The sequence below is a fragment of the Metopolophium dirhodum genome, chromosome 4 (genome assembly GCF_019925205.1).
Source record: "Metopolophium dirhodum isolate CAU chromosome 4, ASM1992520v1, whole genome shotgun sequence".
Taxonomy (NCBI): domain Eukaryota; kingdom Metazoa; phylum Arthropoda; class Insecta; order Hemiptera; family Aphididae; genus Metopolophium; species Metopolophium dirhodum.
The window spans coordinates 20,726,859-20,748,825 of record NC_083563.1 but is presented as its reverse complement, the minus strand read 5'-3'; the positions used below and the strand labels follow the sequence as shown (position 1 = coordinate 20,748,825).

The following is a 21,967-nucleotide window of genomic DNA, read 5'->3' as shown; positions in this document are numbered from 1 at the left end:
TCAAGTATAGGAATTGGTAAAATAAACATTCAGTGAAGATTTTATATGTCTACGGTTATTTATTTCAATGTTACACCAATACCCAAAATCAATTTTGAGTAAAAATTACTGTTAATTTTTGTTTTGTATTTCCCTGCGATTTGAAAACTATTGAGAATTTTAAATTTTGACCTTCTAAATGCACCAACTAGATTCACTTTTCCATTAAATAAAATACTGTTGAAGAAAATCTAAGCTGCAGTTTTACTGCTCCAAACGATGATGACAAACAGTAAAAAAATGTTAAAAACACGCATCATTGTAAAATCAATACATTAATCGCTCTGCTCAGAATCTAAAAATAGTGAAAAAGTTATCAATTAATTTAATTCCTTTTTCTAATAATAACATTATTATTACCTATTGGCTATTGATTAAAACAATAGAAAAATAGACAATATAGTAATGGTTAAAATAATGTAGTTTATAAGAAACGATATAAGATAATACCGGAAACTTGATAAGTATTATAGTTCGACGCTAATGATTATTGATTAATTATTAGTATCTATTTGAATTTTTATTTAGAGAATATTACAGTCTATATTTAAGGAGTAAATATAGGCAGCACGGAGAGTACGCTTGTACGAGGTGTGTGCGTAGTAAATAACCGTGTGTTACACTTATTATAATTTATCATAGACGTTATGGCTAATATGGCTATGTACTATGTCTATATAGCTATTCATAGACAGGCCCTGCCTAAATAAGTAACATTATACGTCGCGGTAACCGGTCAGTGACATAGAGGGCGTGATTTAGTGACCGATGCGCGCACGTAGTTATATATTATTTTTTTTTTTATTATTATTTAAATCGACATAATATACACAATACATACAATACAAATATTATTTACTAGATTTTTCTATCTCTTTAAGCTATGGCTTGTGATGAGATAGAGAATTACAAAAGATAAATAATGTGTGATTAGTACAATATTGAAAGGATTAAAACATTAAGTTTTATATATATAGTTTTATTATGTTTAGTAATTTAGTCATAGACTAAGTAAGTAACTCAGTCAACAAAAAGTGTTCCCGATATTTTACCGCAACATTAACGTGCATTGTTCGTCTAATAGTGTGAGGCCTGTCGTCTGTGCTTGATTATAAATTTATAACCTAACTTTCACACACACGTCATGACACTTACGTAACTTTGACTGTTTGACGTTGATTTTAAAATTTTCTTTTTATAATATTTAATAAAAGGTATATAGCCCGAGTGCGTACGCGTACTACAACCTGGCACAACTTATATAAATAATAATTATATAGCACGACTCATGAAAGCATCCCAGTTCATTTCAAATTGCCCAGAGCTAATTCAACTGATTTACAAATAAAAAAGTTTTTTTTTTTAAGATTTATAATTCAAATATTGTTCATTGATATAAAATATAATAGAAGTTTTGTCGAAATACCTATTTAAATATTTGAAACGGATTTTTTTCATGGCCCCTACGATTGTTCGGTATTTTCTATGCTTGCACCGTCGGACGTCGGTTACTCCGCGGTAGTCAGTATAAAATATGTGGACCGTGATTTCACTATTTCAGACACTTGTAACCGCGTTTTATGGAACAAGAGTCAAAAACCACGTCTGTATGGTCAACGCTGCAGTTCATCACAATTAATAATTAAACGTGTAAACAAATCTACAGTACCCTCCTCCACAGTACCACAGGCTAACGACTTTAGTAGTTGAAGCCCTAACCCTAATAAAAAAAAAAAAATAATAATATATCTTTTATTACTACTGTATACACAAACGTTTAAGTTCACGACAGACCTACCAAGGTGTCTGAGTTGCATTTATTGTAGCATGTTACACCCAAAAGAAGTTGAACAATCACAATTTTTTTTATGGGTTGTCATTTTTTACGGTCAACAAAGAGCTCGGGATCAGCTAGCATATTATAACCTATAATAATTTATGATTTCTGAGTTATAATTGCAATCGAATTTTGTAAACTTTTTAGTTTTTTTCTGGTAGGTACAGTATTTGATATACTTTTTTTCTTATATAGGTATGCTCTTATATATTACTAATTACTACTTATTAACTATATAATTTTAATAAAATTTATAGCTTATAGATAGCCAGATAGGTGTGTGTTATCGAGATTATAATAATATTCATTTATAAACACAGATTTGAAAAAATAATATTTTTGCTATTGAAATCTAAATTTACTAAATAAAAGTATTCGAAAAATATTTGGAATACTTTTATTGTGAAGTATTCCAATTACTTAGAAATATTATTATCATAAAGTATTCGAATACATATTCTGAATACTTTTTTTTAAGTATTCGGAATATCTATTTGAAATACTTTTAAAAAGTATCTTATACAAGTCCGCGACTTGGTCTACTACATCTCATAATCTATAAAAGCAACGTTCTTAGTTTTGACTCTAAATCAAATGTAATAAAAACAATTCTGTAAAAAAAAAATAATGTTTTTATTTTAAATTTAAAAAAAGTTTATTTTTCGATATTTTATATTACAAGTTACAACAGTAATGATTGAGGTTGGGATTATAATGCACTTTGCATTGTTTACCCAATCTACGCGATATCTACCTATTTGTTTTATAACAAAAGTTTTATCATAAGTCTAAACATATAGGCAGACAAAAAAAAATGGTTAATTTTCAGATTAAATAAGTAGTCCAAATGATAAGTTCTGTCTGTAAAACTTTTATACAATCATTTAAAAGTTTAAAATGTATATTAGAATTTATATCTTTAATATTAAAAATAAAAATAATTTAGTGCACTATTTAGAATTGTTAAGGTATTTTTAGTTTTTTTAGAACATTAAAACCATCAATAATAATATATGATAATCAACCCAGAAAAAGCCAAGGTGGGGCAACTGCCCCTACTTGCCCCACCCTAGGGGTGCCCTTGCTGCAGTTGCAGTACTTGCTAATCTGTCTGGGCATCACTGTGATACGCTAGTTTGCCAAAAAGTAAAGTCGTATACCCTTCAAAACACCACTTACTGTATTCAGCGTTTCTCGACATATTATACTTTTACATGCAATAACGAAAAAAAAATTGGTTTACTTAATATGTAGGTATATTTAAGTTTTCTATAATTTAATAGTAATGAAAACTGAAAAATCTCAGCCCTCGCTTCCTCGGACAGTTAAACAACAAATAATATTTCGAAATAAATTCAAATAAGGGGAACACTGTCACACTGAATACCTTAAGACTGCAGGTGTCACTGTATTAAACTTTTTCCTTTATAAATTTAATTGCTCATCTACATGGCATGTAATGAAATAAAAACAAAATATACGCCTCTAGTAATTGAGATAATTTTACGCCTAAGGTAAAATCCCTGGCATCCCCACACTATATCTATCTGGTCCTGCATATTCCTAACTTATAAACGTATAAACTTATTAGTTATGACTATGGCTCGGATTTATATGTATTTATATAACCAAAGTATGTATTTATACAACAAAAATATGTGCTAAAGAATTCAAAATATGTATTATCAAAAAAAAAAAATAAAAATAATAATTATAATTCGTAATAGGTATAATAAATTATAATAAAATATTTATATTTATCTAATTATATTGATTACAATTAATAACATTCATTTTTAAATTGTCAAATCCAAAAGATCGCCGATATTGTCGCAAAATTGTTATAATAATAAATAATAAAATAAAATTTAATAAAAATTTTTTATTTATTTAGTAATCTAATTATTTTGATTACAGTTATAATAATAACATGCACTTTAAAATTTTTGAATTTAAAAGATCGTCGATATAATATATAGTTATGATAACCTTTCAATAATTCTGAACTCTGAAGAAAAGACATTAAAACAGTATGTCTAAATATGTGAGAAAAAATTGAATAGTTGAGAAATATGTAAAAATATGCAAAATCAAATATATCTCGTTTTATCAAAAATCTTGTGAAACAAATTTATCACTTGCCGAAATTACCTTATCATGTCGCAGAGAAAATATGTATTTACATATAAATCCGAGCCCTAGTTATGACCGATTGTATTTCTTAACAGTGAGTAGATAATAATAATAAATATATAAAAAGTAATATTGTGTACAATATTAACTATAGTTCAGACAATAATCAATATTTTAATATTCAAACAGGCATAAGAATTTAAAATCAGGATACCGACCAATTTTAAGGAGTTGAGTATAGGCAATTTCAATATAACTTGCATGTATGGCGTGTATATTGTGTTGCGTAGTAAACAATATTATTAGTGTCAGTGACTTCTTTGCGCGACCGCATAATATTGAGAGCACACGCACATACACATGTCATATTTTACTATTTTAGTCATTAGAATATTGATTCAAAATATTTAAAACCAACGCCTGATAAAAATACTACTAGTATTTAGTACTTCCAAGTTCCAGTAGTTTGATTTTAAAAATGTAAAGATGCTTGAATGCGTAAGTCAGTTTACTTTGTATTGGTCGGGGTACCTACTTTTTCAATTTTAGCAATATATATTTTTATCACCCTACGCTAATGGATTGAGGTTTATAAATTAAAAAATACTCGATGGAATTTGACTAATTTCATTTGAAAATATATTTCCACTGAAGCAAAACGAAAACGTTAAGGTATCAATACCGACCGTTTTTAAGGAGTTCAATATAGGCAATCTTCTATGTGTAAATGTGTGCGTAGTAATTAGTGATCATTAGAGTGAGTGACTGTGTATAAAATTATTAGCGGAACGCTCCCACGTGTACACGTACATAATTATCAATAACGTAGCACTTTACACACTAATTACAAATGTGAATTTTAATGAAACATTTAGATTCGTATTTAGAACTTAGATTCGTATTTCCAATAATATAGCTAACTGAGTAACATAGTATGAACACTTATTATACAAATTTAAGAGAATACGTTTATCTAGGGCTCTATATGAGTTGATTTTTGATATTTTATTTCCAATGTCCAATAGTTAGCTCAAACTAAATCAAACTTATGATATTTTACTTTTTGAATTTGAATTATTAAGTTTAGTAATTAAAATATCGAAAAGTGACTTTTAAAAAGGCACGGTTTAACTTATTTATCTTCTAAAATATTGATAATGGATATTTTTACTCTCAACCCGCTGAATAAACCATATATTATTGAATATACCAAATCTAATTTTCATAAAATGTTTCATACTATTGATACCCCTTGGCCCTTAAGTATATATTATAATAACAACTAATAAGTATAATAAGTTGATTATAATCGAATCTAAATAGTCGGCTAATACAAATACTATTATATTATTAGTCGGGGTATATCTAAATAATGCATAATATGGAAGTCAACCGTTTTTGACCAATTGGTGCCAAATTCTGCATACCTATTATTTGGGATACCGAACAGGTTGTAAGTATATATAATATAAGCCACGGGTAACATCAATATTATATAATAGGCAATGTGAATTGCTGAAGCTTATAGAATCAAAAAAATACTCATCGCTATAGTCGTAATGGCCCGTTGCTATATTTCTAATGTTCAGGTAGTATTGTTATATAATTCATTTGAAATTGAAACTGCCATAATTTCACTGCAATTAAGACTTAGTATCTCCTTTGGAATTTTTTCTTAAGTAAAATATTCTTTTTTTTACCGGATATTAGAATTTTAGTAATAATAAATTAATTAAAAATAAGTAATATAAATAAAAAAATTAACTCAATTTTTTTTTATAACAATTAAAAACAAACCTACCTATAAGTATAGTTAATACCTGATATATAAATTATAAAATAGAATGGTTTGATGGTTAAAATAAATAAATAGGTATATAAATAAAAAAAAATATTTAACATTAACTTGTAAGCTGTCTTAAGTTTTGAATGTAGCTATACCTATATTATAATTTATAATGGCAATTTAAATAAAATATCTAGAGGGTTATATTGTAGGACGTAGGTTATAATAACTTTGGATAACATTACTCGAATACGAAACGAAAGTGATTTATTACTCTGAATATGTTAGTAAAATAGAATCAATTCTATATTAATAAAATAATATGCCGACCAGATGTCTTCATTTTTCATAAGTTATTTATTGTTTATTTTATACCTATACTTAATAATTAAGATTTATGAGCATCAAATTATTATTTTTTGGTCACATTGCAATTTCTTTGTGTAATATTTATAAACCATGCAATAGATTTTTAAAAATATGAAAAAATATTCTTTAATGGATATCTATATTGGCTATTATTAATGTTTTTGAAATAAAGACAAAAAATAAAAATTTCCAGACAGTAAGTAGTTTATACTGAAAATTCTAAAAAATAAACACATTCAATTTTTTTTTAATTTTTTAAACCACCATCCCTCTCCCCAACTGAACCCCACTCCTCCCTTGAATACGATAGATATACGTTAGAATAATTACCTATGACCCTAGATATATCTAGTATTATTATTTATTATAGCTGTTCATAATATTTTTGTGTTGTAGTTGGATAGAAGTGGTATTCCGTCGAGTGGCGACATCTACATCGACTAACCGGTTATTTATACATGATGATTATCCTTTCACGTATTATTATTATTATTATTATTATGTATTACTATTATTCTGAGTTGACGTGCGTTGCTGACCTACATAACGATATTCCCATACTATAGACGGTTTAAAATTTTGGTTAGTTGATTACAAATTATCATTCAAAAACATCACTAAATTTTAAATCTTATAAGAAATAATAATTATTAGTTTGAGTTGATTGTTTAACGTTATAATATGTACGCTGTACGGTTGTATATAGGTACTATTTATTATTAATTTATTTATTACATTCAAGTCAATACAATAAACCAGTGTTATTCAAAGTTTAATTTACTAACGATTATAATAATATAACATCTGCAGGTGTTTAAAATGTCAATAAATGACATTTGTGTAATTCACTAATTGGTATAGTTTGGTGGAGTTGTACCGACTACCGAGCAAAGGTAAGTAAAACTGCATACGTTATTTCAATATATTATTATTTTTATCTTACTACATTATATTAATGGTATTATTTGTATAACCAAATTAAATATGTATAACTATTACGATTATTAATACCTACATTAAACTTAAAATTACGAAATATTGATTTATATTTTAGTGTAGGTACATATTGTAGTTGACCTAGCTTAAGTCTAGACGAAAAATTTCGTAAATTAATTATTCTGTACTCATTATCAGCTGACATATTTTAGTATTTATTTAAAACTCGCCCTATACTACCGTCACATGCATAATATTTAAAATTTACTATTATTATTATTTAATAGGTACATCTATTAAATATTAGTTTATTTATAAACCTTTTAGGCTCACTTAAATGTATAACTTTAGATTGCAATGACAGAATTTGTATTACACTAACACACTGATTAATCAAACATTTTGTTATAATTACTTAATTGCATAACTTATGTATCACCCTAAAATCAGTTTATTAAACCTATAATTTCTAGTACACTCATTAACTTACATAATCTTTCACTTATGTAACTAATCATTTTTATTTTCGTTCACATTTATGTATTTACATTTTACATGCATTTATTGTTTGTTGGTATTTATCTATTATAAAGTTCCCAAATACCTTATCAATGCAGTTATACGAGGAAGATTTTTTGCTATTTAAATAGGAAGTTTTAGAAGCTAAAACATTGATTTAAATTGTTTTTAAAGAACGGAAATATTTTATATTACTGTCATAATATATACCAACTATTTTTAATATAATATAGGTATCTGGGTGAAGTTGTACTCAATTACATATTTTTTTATCTAGTAGATGCCTATTAAAATGCATAATCAATTGATTTAAACACCCACAATATTAAAATATACACAAATGATTAGAATATTAATTATATATTATCAACACCTTTCAAACTTTATACAGCAAATATAACCGACGACGGTTTTAAAAATCATATTTTAAATTCTGATAGGAGCCATGAATGTACCTACCTATCAAGGTTTATAGATTATAATGTATAATCTATAATATATACTACTTAGATTTTTATTAATATTCGTGTGTGTGTTTTGTCTGTTGTCACCATGTCTACAGTTGTAGGGTCGAGTGGGTTGACGAACGTGTTGATGACTTTCTTTGGGATAAGTATTGTGGTCAATTTTGATCGAATCGTCTTTGGTGAATGGTTATTGGTTATATTGTGGCAAGGCTAATAATTTATCTTAGTTATACCGTTAATTAATAATAATCATGCTATAGACGCTATACCATCGATATATTTTAATTGATGTCTGTCAGCCTATACTACTAAGAATATAATATGATATTATTGCTATTAAAGTATTTTATTTTACCATTAATAATACAATACATATATCTTTTAGATACTTTGGTTACAGTATATGGTCTACTTATGAGAAACCTTGTTTTACATTTTCAATCCTTTGCTATCAAAATTAAAAATGTAAAAAATATAAAATAATTTGAAAATGTTCATGATTTTCGTGATTTTGATGAATTTTGTCTACATATAAACTTCAAACGGGGGGACGGAGTGGCCAAGTGGAATACGGCGTCGGTTCAGACGCGTACCGTCGCCGGTTTAAATCTCGACCACGGGTGGCTCTTCTCTCTGAGCAGGCAACTGTCTAGAGAAGAGAGTGGCCGCCAACCCCCAATACCTAACCTACGGGTGCCCAATTTGAAATTCTGCCAAAACTAAAACACACGTGTTTACCAAACCCTACTGCACCTTCCCTCACAGTTGACAATAATATCATAATAATTGAATGTAAATAATAATAATAATATAATAGGTAAACTATATTCTTATATAACCAAAGTAATTCAACATCTCAGAAGCATTAATATTGTATGCAATGATTTTCACTGAATTCAAATTTAGCAAATCCATTATTATTTATTATTATATTGTTATTATTATATTATTTTTTATACACCAAGGTACACTTATTGACACCTACTGAACAACAGTCAGGGTGGTTATACGTTATATTATACATGACCGCTATTCTTTTTTTTGTACCTATACTATACCTATTATAGTATAATTTTACACATTTTTATCAAATCTAAAACCTAATAAAAATTGGGAACCCGTGTTTCTTTTTATCACCGTTTGTTATTAAAAAAATTAAGTTGATTAAAATGTTTATTTTTATTGTATTTATATTATATAATTGAAGATAACCAGTCGGTGATTTTCGCATTCGACGTCGGGCGTTCCCTACTACAATCTGTGCCCAACTCAGTGTTTAATGGTTCACTGTTCAGTTTCATAATTTCAGTGATTTCTGATGGTTGTTTTGAAGTGGTTGTCCGGTCCACTTCCACTGATCGTAAATTTATATAAAACTTGGTACTTTGTGCTATATGCCTATGTTTTATAATATCATAGTTGTATGTATGGTGGTTACAAGTGCCTACAATTCAAAATTGGTTAACGATATAATGTGCCTATACTTTGATTTTTGTTATCCATTTGGTTTGAAATCGATTTTAATTATTTTTTTATAAGTTTCAACATTGCAGCGTGTTCCTCTAGTAGTGTACCTACGTACCTATTATTAATAACAATATTCTATTATTTTGAATATCATATACACGATATCAATTACAATTCACGAACCTAAGGTAAACTAATATATTGTGTAATTTTTAATGATTAATCAAAAAACCAAATTTATGTATATATTAAGTTAAAAAATTACCTGACGATATAAACCGTTCGAGAACTATTATTATATACAATTACAAAACTATAAAATATAAATCTAGTCAAACTACAAAAAAATGTCTGGTGAAACGAATTAGAACTTTATTATCTGACGTGTTACGTAAAATCAGCCCCGCCATTAATCAGAAAGAAGAACTGTATTGATACTTGGTATAGGTAGGTACGTGATATTAATTTGCTTGAGATGCGTGTATCTACTAAACACAATGAAATGAATATTATATAGATCATCTCATATTATGGACACATAATCTATGATCATTTGAAGTCTGTTTTTTTTATCTTTCGAAGTATTTTGTTTACACAGATTGTTTTAGTTAAAATATAAACTATTGGTAAGTCACAAAAATGTTAATTGTCCTCGCAAGTAGGTACCTACCTAATTAATTATTACGGTTGAAGTGCATCATTATAGATAACAAGTTTAGGTATTGCACTACATATTTATAGAGATTGTACAGCAATTATTGAGTTAATTATAATAACTCCTAAGAATATTATCGCGAGACAGCCAACAAACAAGTACTACAATTCGCAAAAGAAATTACTATAGATAATTTATTGCAAAAAAAAAATGTAGGTATTAACATGTAAACAAATCATTAATGTCAAAATTCATATTATTATTACTAGAAAAAAATCATTTTCAGCCAAGTTACGGTCTTATTTTATTTAAAATAAAATATATATGTATAATATAAATAATATATAATAAATATAATATACTATAATGTTAAATAATGTTGGTTTGTATTTTATTTAATTATTACTATTCATAATACAATTACCATTATTTCTAGAATTAGTTTTTACAATGTTGAAATTTAGTGAATGTATAATTTAAGTACCTACTAATTAATATTATATTTACAGAAAATACTGAAAATATCAAGTCGGTAATTCAAAACTAAATAAATCAAAATGGATAAGAGACTATACAACATTAACCTGTTAGGCTTATCCTTCTTGTTTCTTTTCGCTGCATATCAAACAATAGGAAATATCGAAGTAAATATTTTACAAGCATTATTTCTGATTGAGAATATACTATTAGGATTAGTTTTTTTGCAGTTAACATAATGTTCAATGTTCCATGGCGGTCATTGCCCCTTTAAATTAGTGCAAAAGCCTACAAGACATGTAAAAATATGTGCTTAGTCTGCAAGATCAATATTATGAATATGTTTATAATAATAGATAAAAATTAATAACAATCTTAATATCCAGTGAACAATTAAAAATAAACTGTTACCTACTTAATTGAATATTGTTTTATATTAATTAATATTGGCTATATTTTTTTTAGGAAACTTTACTGAAAAGTGTGCAAAATGAGGATCCTTCATTTACCGGCGATGGTTATACTAGTTTGGCAATTAGCTATTTTGTATTTGCAATGGCTAATTGGATTTCCCCATCAATTGTCGATTACACGGGATGTAAGATAGCTATGATTATAGGAGCAATTTGTTACACGTTTGTACTTGTTTACATAATATATAATAATTTAAAATATACACTGGGGTTGTATTTTAAATACTTACGTAAAATTGTACTGAATGTCACCATTGTGCTTAGTATGTTTTTAGTATCATTTCTCTGGCTGTCTTCATTTTTACTGTATCTTATGTCTGCGGTACAAGGTTTCGGTGCTGCAATTCTCTGGACAGGACAAGGAACATACATAACACTAAACTCTGATTCATCTACAATGTCTAGAAACACGGGCATATTTTGGGCGCTATCGAATATAAGGTTTTAGTTTTAGTACACTTTATATATTTTTGGTACCTATCAAATACTTAGGTACCATTTCATAATTTGTATACTTTATTATATATAATTTCTGTTTATGTTTAAGTATGGTTTTAGGAAATACATTTGTGTCTTCGGCACTTAACAATAAAAACGATTTCGATGAACCAACCAGAAAATTTATCTACATTGTGCTCATAGCTTCAAGTGTATTTGGTACATTATTATTCTTACTTTTACGATCTCCTGTGAACTCAGATGGAACTATGAATGAACGAGTAGAAACTATAGGTTCTATTCAGGAAATCAAAAATACGATGTCGCTTTTTTTAACCAAAGAAATGCGTTTATTAAATATAACATTTTTTTTTACTGGTTAGTAAAAACATTGTTTTTATATATACATAATACTATTTGTTATTTTTTCTGGGATTTTTGCACAGGTTTACATTTGTCATTCTATGCTAGTGTCTATAGTTCGAGTATTGGATTTACTAAAAGAATGGGTTCCAATAGTAAACAGCTTGTGGGATTATCTGGAATATTGATTGGCGTTGGTGAAATCCTAGGTTATAACATTAAACTATGACTTTGAAAAATCAAAATACATTCAAGCTTTTATAGGAGGTTTGATATTCAGTATTTTGGGTCAAAAGTCTTCTGACAACAACACTAACTCGAAAGGATTAAGTCATTCAGCAGTAATTGTATTAGGTTTTATCGTAAATATCGTTGCATACGGTTTGATATTTATAAATTTACCGAACGACTCACCATTTGGTGATACAACTGCCATATCATTTATTGATCCCAAGTAATGTATAAATCTATTTTTAACATACATTATTATCATAAAATTTTTTGTATACGTAGAGACGTAGTAAATACTTACATATATTTACTTACAATTTTAGTCAGCACCTAGCACTTTTCTGCAGTTTTCTTTTGGGTTTTGGCGACAGTTGCTTCAATATCCAACTTTACAATATTATTGGACTAAGGTATTCTGAAAATAGTGCTCCACCCATGGCCTTATTCAATTTCATGCAGGTATTTGTTTTGTATTTAATAATATTACTTGTAATATTTATAAATAATATCTGTAATGTTTTATTGTATTTTAGTCAATAGCAGCTGCTGTAAGCTTTTACTATAGCAATTATTTTGGAATATATGTCCAACTAATATTATTGATGGCCTCATTAACTATGGCTACTTTGTCGTTCTTCAATGTGGATGAATCTACTAATAAACGGTGAGATTAGTTTTCTATCATTTAATATAAACGTGTTATTATGGTAGTCATAACTTATAAGGTGACACCTTACATAGAATTATGTAATCTTCCGATATTTTGTCATTTGCATTAAAAATTGAACCTTTGTTGGATCCAACAAGGATCAGCACATTGGACTCTTGATCGATTTGATTGATCTATTACCAATTATAAATAATCAAATATTTTCTGTGTATAGGTACTGAGTCAACTGTATTATTATGTTACTGCAGTACTGCATATTTAACATATTTTAAAATTTAGTTAGTATTTTTGTGTTTAATATTTTTTAAATGTATGGATCATGAAAAACCTAACCACTTGATCACAGATAATAGTTTCATATTTCAATTACTTAATCAAGTCAATTAACTTGTTGATCAATGACCTAGGATCGGTATGGTGAAGGTCAAAGAAAAGTTTTTGCTATGTCTTGCAAAATACAAATGATAGACGGATATAACAACATTTATAATAGGTCATTGAGGTTAAATTATTAGAAGATTTTTTAATAGCTTGACTGCCCTAACTCGTAATAGTTTTAGAATATCAAACATTGCATAATATGGTTCACCAGAGGCGTAGCTAGACCATATTTGATTGATAGGTCAATATTAGCAAACTTTGATTTAATCAAAATTAATTGTATTGTAACAGTTATAAATTTTTCAATTAGGTACCTATACGGCAATTTTATTTAATAGCTACGCTACTGATCAATATCTCTATTAAGGTCAAATAATTTTTTGTGATTACTTTTAGTAGATATTTTCACTAATTTATCTATTCAAAATTATTGATAAATATATACATTTTAAAACGGTAACTGATAACCACGAGTTTATTTATTGTTTAAGCTAATGTTTATCTTAAAATTTCCTAATATATAAATCTCTTGTTGCATACAAATGGGTTATTAAACTATAATTTATAATAATTTAAAGTAAAATTATGTGGAAATAGAGTGTTATAAATGTGTTATCTTTTTTTATTAGCTTTCTCTGTAATACTGTAATAGTGTATAACTATACAGTTATTAGTTATTACTTATTACTAATTCAGACTAGGGCGAGTTTACTATGACCTCATTTAAAACGGGACTTTCCCTTTTTTGAACATCGTGTCCCCTATTGTCCCACTTGTCCTTTGACGATTTTTGTCCTGTTTTAATCTCGATATCTTCATAATATTACACTCATTGATAATATTATGTGCGTAAAAGAAAAACCAGTAAATGGAATAAAAAAATATGTTTACTGTTTTGTATTGGGTTATTATTGAAAACAAAAATTAATAACTATAACCATTGATTATAAATACTATAGGTCGCTTACAGGCACGTATTTACGCAACTCGAAATAATAAGTATTTATAATCAATGCTATAACTATAAGTTATAACTTATAAACATCAGTTTCTGAGTAGCGAGTATAATGAAATGACAACGAACAGTTGTCAGCGATAAACATAAGACATATTATCCATGATTGGCATATTGAACAGTGTATTATTATGACCCATAATATCATTAATTTAGCCAAAATTGTTTGTCCAGTTTTTTTTATAAATAAATATGTTCAGCCTAAATTCTATAGACTTAAATCAGCTACAATTATTATGAATTTATCATAGATTGTATTAGATTAAATAAATATATAGTAGGTATCAATAACAACATTTTCAGTAGGTACTCGCTATTTTATTTAACATTTAAAATTTCAACTATATATTATACTAGCTGATCCCGTGCACTTCGTTAAATGTACCAAATCTATATGACTCAAACTTTGTTCAATTCGTTATTTAATATTTGGTGTATGGTGTTCAAAATTTATCTTAACTTTTCCGCTGTCCGGAATAAAAATTCTGATTCGCAGCACTATATTATCAGGTAGGCAATCTACCTGCGGTATATCGCGGACCCCGTGTTGTTTATGAGTGTATAATTTAACTCTAAAGTATCAAAGTTATACCAAGTTTGTCGTATTCCACCTATGGTGGATTAATATAATCAATTAATACAAAATCCTAACCTAACCGTATTCAGCTGAATAAAAAAAAAAACCAATTTTAACCATTTTTTAATTACCCTGTTTTCTTCCCAGAAGTATATTCTACACATAAACATTCATTTATATATATTTTTTTTTTATTATTTTTAAACGTAATACACAATCTGTATCGACTAGACACAATAAGTATATATGGTCAGAGTTACAAAGATTGACATCGAATTTTGATGAAAGAAGCCACCATCAATGGCACTTTCTATTTATATATATAAGATATATGTTGTCAAAAAATAATAATACTAATCAACAATCATGCCCGATTAACCAATAGCAACCAATACATAATACACTGTTCCACCACTGTTGTATTTTTTACATCCAGATTTCCTACATTTTCTAAAATTTTCTTTCGTGAAAACCTCCTCCTGGAAATTACGAACATTTAAAAAAAAAATTGAGCCAAATCGGACCAGCCTATATATATATATATATGAAAATGGAGGGTGAAAAATGGTCGTTACCTCATCAATCGAGAACGGATTGGCCGATTTGGCACAAATTTTTTTTAGATGTTCGTAATTGCCAGGAGAAGGTTTTTACGAAAGAAAATTTTAGAAAAATCCACAGGAAAAGTAGGAAATCTAGATTCCAAAAATGCAACAGTCTGTCCAGAAAAAATAAACTAAATAATAAAAAGGTGGATAAGTGGGTTCGCATAAGATATGTCGCTCTGCTGTACAGTAGGTTACAAGTGGGTCACTGTAATGGATGGTGTTAAATTTGAATTCAATGATATAATATCATCGTATAAGAAAAACGATTCTGAGCGAAAACGGTCAGTCAGCCTATGATTTTACCAAGTATATTTGATGATATTATTGTGAATAAAGTAATTTATATATAACCTATAAAATTTATAAATTTTTAACCACAAAATAATTAATAAATTATAAATTTGATAAATATTGTCAAAATTTGAACTTTAAATGCTTATAAAAAAAAATTGTGCCTATGTATTTTTAATATTTTTCAACTGCTATTAGAACGATATATCAGGAGTCTTATATTAAACTTTCACGCTTTTTTACCAAACAAATAAAATTTTATTGATATTTATAGAAAAAAAAACTAAAAAAATTGAAAACTGACAATGTTCGTAAAAAGCTAAAAAAAAATCAAAATATTTTCAAAATTTTATCGTGTATAGGAAATGCTAATATAAACATTCAGTGAAATTTTCAAGTATCTACAGTCATTCGTTTTTCAATTACAATAAAATAAGAAAATATAAATTTCAGACGCTCATAAAAATTTAATTTAAGTTTCTTGTTGACATTTTTTTTTGATAAAGGTAGACAAACTTATGAGTAATCTTATATTACATTTTCAAATCTTAAATATAAAAAGAAAAATTTTTATGAATTCTCAACTCAAAAAAAGGTGGATAAGTGGATGTCGCTCTGCTGTACAGTAGGTTACAAGTGGGTCACTGTAATGGATGGTGTTAAATTTGAATTCAATGATATAATATCATTGTATAAGAAAAACGATTCTGAGCGAAAACGGTCAGTCAGCCTATGATTTTACCAAGTATATTTGATGATATTGTTGTGAATAAAGTAATTTATAAATAACCTATTTACGTGGAGCCTTGTTTTAAATTTTCAATCTTTAGCCATAAAAGTTAAACATTTTATACATTTTTAACCACAAAATAATTAATAAATTATAAATTTGATAAATGTTGTCAAAATTTGAACTTTAAATGCTTATAAATAAAAACTGTGACTAAGGATTTTTAATTTTTTGAAACAATAACCTAGGAGCCTTCTATTAAATTTTCAAGCTTTTTTACTCAACAGGTAAAATTTTATTGATATTTATAGAAAAAAAAACCTAAAAAAAATGGAAATTGACAATGTCCGTAAACAGCTTAAAATAAAACAAAATATTTGGAAAATGTTACGGTGTATAGGAAATGCAATTATAAACATTCAGTCAAAATTTCATGTCCCTGCGATCATTTGTTTTGGAGTTACACCAAAAACCAAAATCGATTTTCTCGAAAACAGATTTTGCGTAAAAATTCCCGTTTTTCCTTAATTTTTCTTTTGTTTTTCACGTCGCTTTTGAAAACTACTGGGAAATTTTTACTTTTGACCCCCCCCCCCCCCCCAAAGTACCAACTAGATTCACTTTCCTATCAGAAAAGTTACTGTTGAAGAAAATCCAAGCACTTTTACTGTCCTAAAAGGTGATGACAGACACAAAAAAAAAAAAATAAAAATAAAAAAAAACACACATCATTGTAAAATCAAAACATTCATCGCTTCGCACAGAATCTAAAAATGGTGTGTATTGTTGCAGATTGAAATAATAATAGTGTATTATATATTGGTTGCTATTGGTTAATCGGGCATGTTTGTTGATTTGTATTATTATTTTTTGTCAATATATATATAGTGCAGATAATACCTCTGGGAAGAAGATAAGCTAATTTACAAAAGGTTAAATTTGAGTTTTTTTATTCATTGGATTTTAGTACGGTTAGGTTAGGATTTTGTATTAATTCATTATATTAATCCACCATAGGTGGAATACGACAAATTTGGTATAACTTTGGTTTTGATACTTTAGAGTTAAATCTTACCCTTACGAACAAACAACACGAAATCCTACCTGTTAATATACTGCTGCGAATCAGAATTTTTTATAAAAGCAACAGAAAAGTTAAGATAAATTTTAAACACCATACACCGAATATTAACTAACGAATTTAACAAAGATTGAGTCATATAGAGTTGGTATAATTAAAGGGCAACAAAATACACGTGATCAGCTAGTTTTGTATAAATTAAAAATATTTATCTACAGAAATGTATTTATTTGTTCTACTTATTTACAATTCATTGTTTGTACTTTACAGATATTATGAAGCATTATAAGAGTTAAATATTTGTCAAGTGAAATCATTTGACCCATTGTACGTCAAGTTATTCGTGTATTATTCCTTTCATGATTTGTAAAGTAATATATGACTTATATAATCTATACTTAGCAAGTACCTAATAAAAAAAATCTCACATTTGTCATCCTAAAGATTTAGGTAATATTTCATAGAATGATTACCTATAATTTATTATATTAATAAAATAAAATATGTTGATAAAATAATATGTTATAGTGTTGTACCTACTATAGAACAATATATTATATATAGATACTTCAAATTTCAATGTTATATGACAGTTAAATTATCATTTAGACTTAGTTTTAAATTTTATTAACAATAGTACTTACCTATATAGTGTTTGTGTAGTATATGTACTGTAAATAACTAGTCGTTTAATTCTTCTTAAAAGTAACTATGTTGACTAGTCATTAATAGATAAATTAAATATTAGGTTAATATAAGGAGCAAAATAGTATACATTTTATAATAAATTTAAAATTGGATGTTTTTATTTATAAGTTAATAATGTATAAGTGTATAACTATTAATAACTATATATTAAATCAAAGGTCTTAAAAAAAATTGCAATTAATTTTTTTTTTTATTTCTTTACATTAAAAGTAGTTGGTTGTCTTAAAAGAGCGAAATGATTTTAAATGCTAATTTTAAATTTTATACATTACATGAACGCACTAAAATACAAAGCACAACTGACAACTGTAGAACTGTACAAGAATAAGATCGTCTGTACATTTTTCACTTAACTATTTTTTACGAGACTTTTTTTCCGACTACCGTATTATGTTTGGGACTTGTATATGCAACACATCGTACACATTCTTATCAATGTCTGGCTAAGTCAATAATAATATTATTACTGATTAGTATTAAGTGGCTAGTTATAGACTTATGGGTTTACAGACATTTTGTAATGTCCTACGCCTACTCTATTGTCTAACTCGCGTCTCATAGTTGAATAGTTCAAACACGAGTGACACGACACACGTAAGTAAGTAGTTGTCTGAGGTCTCTAAAATGTTAAATATTTTCTAAATGTAACTTAATGATTTACTGTTACTGTTTTTAGTTTACACAAATACACATTGTATTATATCATGGTTTTCAAAACTGAAATATAATAATATGATGTAGGTACCTATGAGGAACTTGGAAGTCGAGCCAATGTATTGAACATTTTTGAGAACTCAATGAGAAGTTGATTTTCTTTAAGACAATTCTACGGAACAAGTATACATTATTAATATTGCAATTCAAGTTATAAAACCTTAATATTAAAGTGAATATTAAAACTTAAAGGTAAGAATATTATTGTGGGCACCTCATGGGATTTTATTGATTTATTAATTTAATAGTGAGTTATCGGTACATTATATTGTCTGATATCATTATGTTATACCTATCATTATATTATAATATATCTAATTGTGTGTGTAGAATTATATTTGTGTCCAAAGGGTTGTCAGCCAGTTAAGTCATGATAAATAATAAATAACTAGGTATGTTAAATAAATTATATTAGGTACTTAAAATACCCATAACTTGCTTTAAAAATTAAATATAAATAAATATACCTGTAAGGTTCTTTAGAAAATATTTTTACTATATGTTTATTAAAGCTAACATTACAAAATTGGATCTGCTCTACACAAATTTATTAAGTTGCTCATAGGTCAGCGAGAAAACAAATAATGCACTGACATATTTTTAACAAATTTTTAATTTGTAGGTAATAGATTGCGCAACCACTGGAACCAGTATCCAATTTTAGTAGCACGGAGCATTTGAACATATTTAAATTTCAAAGAACACATAACAAGTTTGGAAATTCAGTGTTTTGACAGTTGGATGTGATTCATTTTGTGACATACCTGGTAACTCCATGACACAAAAAACTAAATAAAATTCTATTGAAGTATGCAATTATATGCAAATTGTAAACATGAATTTAGGTACAAAAGTTGTACACCTTAATACTAATTCTTTTTAAAAATATAATCAGTCGTCTTAAGGGGGTGGGTGGGGGGAAAACAAAGGGGACAAGTGCTCAAGGGCATCCATCAATTTAGTGAGTGTCATAAAAACAAATGATAAAAACAAAAATTTGAAATAATTATTTTTAATTTTATACTGTAATACCGAAGAAGAGTGCCTATCAAATTGTTTATATTATTATACTATTAACTATTAAGTATAAAATTATGTAAATAATGAATTACATATATACATAATTGCATGCCTATAATAATGTATAAATATCAATATTACCAAAGGATAGAATATTATTGATACATTATTAATGATGATATAATATGATTACAAATTATAACTTTGTAGGTACTATACCTTTAGATTATAAGTACCATATCAACCTACCATAGATTTGATTTTATATTACGACAAAATATTCTCATGTTTATAAATATTAAATAGTTTAAAAAAATTCCAAAATATTTTGAACATTTTATTGATTAGTTTATTTTTTAGAGTTACACCAAAACACAAAATTGATTTTTTCAATAACTGGATTTGTGTAAAAATCTCAGTTTTTCCTTAATTGTTGGTTTATTTTTCTTGATGTTTTTCAAAAGTTCTGGGAATTTTTTACTTTTGACCCTCTAAATTATTAACTAGATTCTCTTTAATACAAGAAACGATGCTAGAATAGTTGTTAAGCATTTTTACTGCACCAAAATGTGATAACACAAAAATATAATAAAATAATTAAAAACACATCATTGTAAAATCAATACAATCATCGCTCCACTCAGAATTTAAAATAGGTATCTAAAATACCTACTTAATACTTATATTTCTTCTTTAACTGATACTGTAAGTACATCATGCATATTTTATTGTACCTAAAATCTTTGTTAATAAATTGCCTCTGAATTATATATCTGAACTTGAACTGATATTATTATTTAAGCCTAATATCTAGAACCCGACATTGTTAAAAGTTGTATTTTAATAAACATTTTATAGCTTATTATAACATCCTTTATTAAAATTCACATCTCTATAGATCAGAAATTACCTCAACAGTCAACTTGGTACATAATACATTATACAACATAACTACACGTCTATACACATATGTTGACTATGTTAGTCAACTAACTGTTTACCCTCCAAGGTGTTATCATAATAAAGAAATAACACTTAATTTGCAATAACTATGTTACAGTTACTTAAAAATATTTACTGAATATTTTTTTGTTTCTTATAGTCAGCAAAAGAGCGTTTCCAAGTTCCAGATAAACTAGAATATCAATGTATACTGCTCAACTATAATTTCTTTAGCTCATAAATATATTTTGTCATAAGTAGGTATACCAATTTCAGATAGATGAAATTACACAATTGAATAATGATTTTATCATTTTTGAAATTAATTATGATTGCGAGGAATGAAACATTAAATTATTGTTAAGAGTGTAAGAAACAAACTATTGTATATAAAAATAATATAAATTTAAATTAAGATAAGTTGTACATTTGTATAAGGTTATAATAAATGTATTTTCTATCTAATAATTGTATTAAATAATAAATATAATTAAATAAGATTTTATATTTAACTTATGATTAATACAACAAATAACTAAATTACTAATTGGTACAATTTGAATATTCCAATTCAAAATTGTTCAAAGAACTTTATGTGTCAATTTTTCTAAAACGAATAGTATTTTAATATTAATAATAATAATGAACTTTATATAACAGAATATAATTTTAAATATGTGGCTTGGTGTGGCGCAACATGTACATTCAACTGCGGAAACACACTAAGTGTACATAACAGCCAGCGTTGCTAGTTCCCGGATGGGTGCCCAACCAGGATTTTTAGCAACAAATCCTTGCCACACATACAAAAATATGTTTTCAACCATTCCTCCCCTACTATAGTTTAAATTTAAATTTAAATATAATAATAATAATGACACTGTTTAACACTTAAACTATAATAGCCTATATCAGTGGTGTTCTACAGATTCTGAAAATTTTTAAATTGTATTCATTACAACCATATTTTCAAATTCCTGATATTTTTTGTACATACTACTTGAAGAGTGTCCTGTGACGATACAAACATCTATTTTTAT

General features: G+C 27.0%; 1 protein-coding gene across 14 annotated transcripts; it reads left to right on the top strand.

Annotated features, from left to right (window-relative positions):
* The first annotated feature begins 6,680 nt into the window (after positions 1 to 6,680).
* On the top strand, positions 6,681 to 20,853 carry LOC132942666 (UNC93-like protein MFSD11). Of its 14 annotated transcripts, XM_061011258.1 has the most exons (14): positions 6,681 to 6,870; positions 6,975 to 7,057; positions 10,718 to 10,852; positions 11,151 to 11,320; positions 11,423 to 11,599; positions 11,706 to 11,974; positions 12,043 to 12,168; positions 12,224 to 12,413; positions 12,514 to 12,649; positions 12,724 to 12,854; positions 17,814 to 18,849; positions 18,928 to 19,157; positions 19,296 to 19,357; positions 19,588 to 20,853. In XM_061011258.1, the coding sequence occupies exons 3-11, from the start codon at positions 10,766 to 10,768 to the stop codon at positions 17,830 to 17,832; spliced, it is 1,305 nt and encodes a 434-aa protein (XP_060867241.1). In that variant the 5' UTR covers positions 6,681 to 6,870; positions 6,975 to 7,057; positions 10,718 to 10,765; the 3' UTR covers positions 17,833 to 18,849; positions 18,928 to 19,157; positions 19,296 to 19,357; positions 19,588 to 20,853. The 14 variants fall into 14 exon arrangements, with proteins under 14 accessions (XP_060867241.1, XP_060867242.1, XP_060867237.1 ...); XM_061011259.1 differs by lacking the exon at positions 19,296 to 19,357; XM_061011254.1 differs by having other exon boundaries at positions 19,296 to 20,853.
* The last annotated feature ends 1,114 nt before the right edge of the window (positions 20,854 to 21,967 follow it).

Coding starts and splice junctions, on each gene's coding strand:
- LOC132942666 (XM_061011257.1), top strand. CDS start 10,766: ATGGATAAGAGACTATACAACATTAACCTGTTAGGCTTATCCTTCTTG. Junction 12,414..12,513: donor ATATCATTTATTGATCCCAA/GTAATGTATAAA, acceptor TTACAATTTTAG/TCAGCACCTAGCACTTTTCT. Junction 12,650..12,723: donor CCTTATTCAATTTCATGCAG/GTATTTGTTTTG, acceptor ATTGTATTTTAG/TCAATAGCAGCTGCTGTAAG.